This window comes from Vigna unguiculata, chromosome 9 (assembly GCF_004118075.2).
Source record: "Vigna unguiculata cultivar IT97K-499-35 chromosome 9, ASM411807v1, whole genome shotgun sequence".
NCBI lineage: Eukaryota > Viridiplantae > Streptophyta > Magnoliopsida > Fabales > Fabaceae > Vigna > Vigna unguiculata.
In genome coordinates, this window is record NC_040287.1 from 39,507,613 (window position 1) to 39,514,210 (window position 6,598).

Sequence of the window (6,598 nt, forward strand, 5' to 3'; positions counted from 1 at the left end):
TGCTCCAATTGCTGAAGAATATATTTCTTAAATGTTATCGATGGTTCATGGCTTTTAAAAATAAGACCAATAGATACTCAACCCCTTCAACATCAGAAGTAACTCCAAAAATTCCTATAAATACAAATTTATTTTCCACCCGTAACTAAAGGTTTTAGAAAAAATGATTGACAACTTATCTTGACCATATATGAATGTATAATGAATAATCATTAATGTGAGAACTCCGATGTCAGATGAAGGACTGTAACGATTAAAATTGGTCGTGTTCTACTTAAAAGAGACACTTCACAGAATTTTCTTAGAAACTTAAATCCACTGATTTTTTATAACAGGGCAACGGCTATAACCAATCCACAGCCTGATCTGCATTACATAGATATAAATCTGGAGCCACCTATTATCATACAGACATCACACAATCTAAACATTTGAACCCAAAAATGAGAGATGTTAGTAGAATGATAGTACTAACAACAACACAAGTTATTGGAGAACGCATAAATTACTTTATTTCTTTCTTCCCTTCAGGTTCGGATTCCACATTAGCAAGCGAATCCCTCATACAAGGTAATCCAGATGTCTAAATTACAATGGCACTGCTTCCATTCACTGCGAATTCAGCCTCTGAAAATCCACCAACTGGTAAAGATCACCTCGTCTTTGCGTAGTTATAGGGAGATTTTTCCTGAATAATTTAATGAAAACAATTCGTATGAATATTTATGACAGGTAATTAAAAACTATTCACGTGCACAATTTTAGTGAGAATAAAAGAAAACCTTCTCTGCTCCGTTATTGAATAATCAATTTCTGCAATGATGATAGCCTCCTCGTGTTCTGTAGTAGCCAAAACTTCTCCAAACTGCCAGAGTGATATATTCCGCAGTAAGTAGAGACAATTGAAGACATTTTCCCTTTCTATTTTTGTTATTAAAACTCAAAATATAATACTGATTTCCAAAATCAGAGCATTCACTGGCTCTACTCAAAGAAAGCTCTCTGTAAAGGATCTACTTACTGGCCCTACAAGAGTAGAGTGGCCCCAGGCCACATAACCAGATCCTGTCTCCCGAGCAGGCGAACAGGTAGCCACATATAACTGTCAGTAAAGAATTTCATAAAGTTAAGCATCAGTTACTCTCCTCAGAGCTTAAAATTTACAATTCAAACAATGACTACTATGGTCAGAAACATAGATAAATCCCTAACTATACCCTGCTTTAATCACACACTCAACTGCATAAATCTAATAGAAATGGATCAGAAATAATAAGCAAAAAAGGAAAATTTATTGAAATCAATTACCACTATATAGCTCTGTAGTGTATATACACGAACTGAAATGAATAGGAAAAATTACCACTATAATTTTGATTCAAAATTTCAAATACCAGTAAAGCGACTAACTCCACCCTTCTCCTATTTATTTCAGCAACCTAATAAATATACTGTCTACTGGATAGTTACTAACTTTATCTCTTCCCTATGTACTCCCGCCCTATATTACAGTTAATTGCCTATTACAAGGCTAATGCTATTCATAAATCCTCACGACTCTAAAATTCTGTTTGTAACCACACTTCCTCTTCCTGCTATAAACCTTCTTCATAGGCAGCTCGCTAACACATTCCCAGCTATCCAAGTTCAACTGTAAAATACTGAGACGTGTAGGAATTGTGGTGCTTTCCTAAAATACATTGTTCGCCGGTGGATAATGCGTAAAAATATTGTTGAGATAACACCTTGTTGGACAAGGGAAAAAACACTGAAGCAGGTAGCTTAGGAAGCACTGACAGCACTGTGGAATAGCATGTCATCACGTTCAACACTTTTTTGGACAATATACTTGTCAGACACGCCTCTGGAACGTGTCTGGTACTTTTCAGTTTCACAGTTCAGAGATTTTTTTCGGCTCTTACACCTATTTGACACATCTTGAACATCTCTCCCACACTCCCACACGACTTGAACATGAGTTAAAAAAAAGCCGACACCTAGTTTTAGCTGAACACTTTCTGTACACTACTATAAAAAATTTAAAAGAGAGCAACTTATGACAAATAATGCACGACACACTTCTTTAGGCTTCTTTCAGTAAGACTTACCTAATTATTTTAACTAATAAGATGCACGTTTCTAATTTGAAATTCTATTGTGAAGGATGTTATTAAATGGAAACTGTTTATATTTTGGACGACACAACTACTAAGCCTAAGCAGTGTCACGATGTCCTATATTTTGGACAGTTGTGTCCCGGTGTCCATGTCAATTATGACTGCTTTTGGAGTCAGTGCTTTATAGAAGGTAGCATACGCTTTCAATTCATCACATTTACAGCAAACTCCTTGTGGGGGTGGGGAGTTTGATTTCTTATTTAAAACGCGCACATCTCTCTCAATTCAAAGCTACTTTTTCAAGCCTACTGTTCGGTTGATCCATCAAAAGCTAAACTAAATACATAAATGGAAACAACTAGATGATTTCGGATTTCATATACTTTTAAAATAAAATATTAGTATTCATACATTAAAACCCCACATAAGTTCGAAAAAATAAGGGAGCATTACCTGATTATCTGTAGCCCTGCATGAGAAGAAACAAAGAATAGATTAGCAATGGAATTTTAACTAGTCATTACTGCTTAATCATAAGTAGTTTAGAGAAGTTAAAATAAAAAATGGTTTTCCATGCCTAAGATAAGGAATAGTCAAAAGAAAAAATGAAAGTAGAACAAGAACAAAGGTAACCCAAATATATGTTTTAACTTCAATTATAATCAGCAGTTTCTTGTTTTCTACAAACAAGATAAAATTTGTCTACAAATGCCTATTACAAATTATAAATAATACTCAGAAAACTGTCGTCCAATTTAGTTGATGTAATTAGTGCAAAAACCCAGTTAACTTTCAAGTTTATTGAGTTTGTTTACAGACAGTAACACGTTATTGGCTTCAATAAGTTCTCCATATTTGAGTTGACGTTTTACAATTTTAGTCCCTAGTTACATTTTGTTTATGATTAGACCTAGATTTAACAAAAAATAATGCGGCTTCAGTTCCTAACTTGAGACAAAAAGCATGTGGTTTACAATTTTCAAACACTAAAATTGAATAAAAATAAAAAAGGTAACACTTTCAAATATTGTCATATGGGTAAAGATAAAAAATATATTAGGTTACAAGAACAAATTAATGGAAACTTACAAGACTAGATAGGGTTATAAATTTTAACCAAAACACAACTACAACATGTGTTCCAGGTTACTAAATGTTTCACTTAATTGTATCCATTACTACCTTGCCCTCTGCAATAACTCCCAATGTAATGGTCCAGTTGTCATGTTAAATGCCCCAGGATAGCAGAGTAAGTGAGCACCTGAAGTCAAAAGCCAACTGATACTGTAAGTTTGCCAAAGCTTGGCACAATAAAATAATAACAATAGTTGTGCTTATTTGTTTTCAAATCAACACAAATTGAAAATTTATCTCAATTGATCCTTGAAAGAGTATACAAAAAAAAAAAAAAGAGGAATAATTAACAGATAACATAATAAAGGGAATGAAACATCATACCAAGAACTATGGATTTGAAATTTCTTTTAGTATATTCCTGAAATAAGAAATACACAGGCAGTGTTGCCTAATGCATGTGAACCAATCTCACCTTGTATCCATCCCAAAAAGTAAAAATTGGTACCATATGACGCTAATAGCACTTAGGAGGCATGGATAAAAATAATTTGGAGAACTCAAATCATAGGCAACCAATCAAAACTAGAGAGTGTAATTGTTTCAAAACATATGAAATATGGGAAAGACAAACCTCTAGCAGCATATATCATTGCTAGTTCTGGAAACCGAATGTCATAACAGATGCCTATGCCAATGCGTCCAACCTCTGAATGAATCAACTCACAATTTCAATTTGTTTGCTCAAACAGAGAAATTTTTACGGCAAGAAAAAATAGTCTGAAACAAAAAATATTAAATTACTCCTTTGACACGGTAGTCAAACACATGTTATATAAAATAAGGATTGGATGGTAAGCCTTCTCAAGGTGTTTTCTTCTATCTTCAGTATCTTTTGATTAAAGACTACATCACAAACATAACTAGTTAAAAGCACAACTAAACATTAACCTCTCCTTCTGAACTAACTTCCTGACTTCTTTATGACTGTTTTCTCTTTCATATCTTACATACACAAATACTCACACACGAGAAGCCACAAATACATAATTACGTAAAAGCATTTAGCCTGAACAAGTGATATAATTCACAAAAATTCCTTCATAGAGACATACAATGGTTGATTGTGCAAAAAGATAAGGTAGAGTAGCATGTGTGTTCAAGATGTCATGGACAAGTAAACATAATACCAGAGTATAAAACTGCATTTCCTTAAGCAAGTTCACAACCATAATAACTTTAGAGGTTTATCCAAGTCAAAAACCATAACAACTTTCATTTACTTTATTTTGCAGCCTGCCTATATTATCATTACTAGCTCGGTACTTTGAATTTTAAATATGCACTTCTCTTACATGACACCAAACGTAATGCCAAAATATAAAATCGCAACAGAACTGAAACAGAGAATGAGTAAGACCGTGTGATGAGTAACATATTAAACCTGTGTCAACAATCGTCGGTGTCTCTCCAGCAGTAAGAGTTTTTGACTCGATAAATGTAATCTCCCCGGGGATGTCAATATCAAAAAGATGTATCTGCAGCATAGGCAGCATGTCCGAAATTACACAACAACAAAGCACATTCAAAAACCCATTCACGAATTATTCACCTCCCGAAATTACATTCAATTACAAAACTCAATGTTCAAAATAACGAAGTATTATTAGGAGGAGCGATACCTTGCGGTGCTTGGCGAGCAGCTTTCCATCGGTGTCGAAAACGCAACAAGTATTGTACAAGCGATCTCCAGAACGCTCTGGAATGGAACCACCGACGATGGTGATTTTCAGGAGACGAGAGAGTTCAGAGAGCATGGCGGTGGAAGGAGAAGCATCGGCACCGGCGTCAATATCCTCAGCGTAGACAGGGAAACTGTCATTGGAATAGGGACTGTTCCAAATTTCCTGACAAAACAAGACCGCATTCATTCTTAGAATTGGGACGTAAAACCTAACTCAATCCCAAAAGCTTGCTCAGAAACATGAACATGTGAAAGTTTATCGAAGTTGTTCAAAACTTAAATTCAGTAAAACGCTTGATAATAATCAGAAGAGGAAGTAAAAAGAGGGGGAAAAGAAAAGGGAACATACAGGCAAAAGAACAAGCTGAGCACCCTTGGATGCAGCGTCCTGAATGGCGGTGCGCGCGTGGGCGATGTTCCTGTCTTTGTCGGGAGTGACGGAGAGTTGACAGAGGCCAATTTTGAACTGAAATAGAACAAAGCGCGTGAAATGAGTGAGCGGGAACAAATAGTGAAAGAGAGGGAGAGAGGAAGAGAGAGAAGTTGCCTTGGACGGAGGCGGAGAGGGCATGGGAATGGCGGGTGGGGCCCGGGCGCGTTCGGAGTTGGATGAAGCGGCGGCCATGATTGGAGAGTGGCGGTGGATTGAGCGGTGGCGGAGATGGGAGGGGGAGAGAGAGGGGATAATGAAAGAGAGGGGGAAAAAGAGGTTGGAAGAGGATGAGTGGTGGAAAGTGAAAGATTTGAAGCTAAGCAGTGATGGTGATATTCCGAATGCTTTCATTTCTGATTTTGAAAGTCCAAAAAACCCTTCACTTTGATTTCAGGTCCGCTCATGGGATGTGGGAGACGGAACCTATCAAATCAACGGGATCGAAAAAACACATCAAATTTCACCTTCCCGTTCTTAACTTCATGAATTAACTTTTGGTTTTAGAAAGATAAAAAAAAGAAGTTAAATAATGTAAACGTAAACTAATAATTTAATTAAAAAAAGTGTAATAAAATAAGGGTATGGATTTTTAAAAAATAAAATAACTAGGAATAGCAAGAACAAGTTAGGCCACTTTTAAATAGCAGCTACACTTCTACTGGGCGTCACGGAAGGGATTGACACTTTTAAATATAAATGGTACGTGTTTGTTTCTATAAAAAATAATTATCAGAACATTATTATAGTAAGAATAAAGTTATAATAACTGTTATATATAAAAAGTAATAATGAAAATTGGCTTCCATTGTATATTAGTATATGACAATATTATGGCGTTTTAAGAATATAACACTTTAAGCTTTTTTATATGTTCTCCTTTATTATTCTATATTTATTTATCAATTTCATTATTATGTTTTATATTTAAATTTTCTTTAAATAAAAGTATGTAAAATATTTAAATAAATCTTTAATTTTTCTTTATTTTCAAATGTTTTTAAATATTTCCAAAATGAAACAAACAGCAATAAAAGTATTTCAAAATTTTAAAGAATAAAATCTTTAAATAAAAGTATATAAAGTATTTAATATTTTTAAAGTTTTTATAGTTTTCTATTGAAGATAAAAGAAGAAAAACGATATAACAAAAAAAAAAAACATTAGGCTTGTGTTTTGTTTTTTGGATGAATTTTGAAGAGTGAGTGTGATTTTTGTATTAAGAAAAAGATG

At 34.5% G+C, this 6,598-nt stretch overlaps 1 protein-coding gene across 1 annotated transcript; it reads right to left on the reverse strand.

The window, feature by feature from the left end:
- Positions 1-296: 296 nt before the first annotated feature.
- On the reverse strand, positions 297-5,817 carry LOC114163954 (omega-amidase, chloroplastic). The gene is made up of 10 exons (XM_028048356.1): positions 5,483-5,817; positions 5,285-5,401; positions 4,874-5,098; positions 4,636-4,729; positions 3,826-3,900; positions 3,300-3,378; positions 2,571-2,586; positions 1,022-1,102; positions 783-865; positions 297-688 (listed from the first exon to the last, which is right to left on the reverse strand). The coding sequence occupies exons 1-10, from the start codon at positions 5,717-5,719 to the stop codon at positions 610-612; spliced, it is 1,086 nt and encodes a 361-aa protein (XP_027904157.1). The 5' UTR covers positions 5,720-5,817; the 3' UTR covers positions 297-609.
- Between the last annotated feature and the right edge of the window lie 781 nt (positions 5,818-6,598).

Excerpts from the sequence above, each read along its gene's own strand:
- LOC114163954 (XM_028048356.1), bottom strand. The coding sequence starts at position 5,719 with ATGAAAGCATTCGGAATATCACCATCACTGCTTAGCTTCAAATCTTTC. Across the intron at positions 5,099-5,284 it reads CTCAGCTTGTTCTTTTGCCT|GAAATTTGGAACAGTCCCTA; the intron begins GTATGTTCCCTT and ends TTGTTTTGTCAG. Across the intron at positions 866-1,021 it reads ACTCTACTCTTGTAGGGCCA|TTTGGAGAAGTTTTGGCTAC; the intron begins GTAAGTAGATCC and ends TCACTCTGGCAG.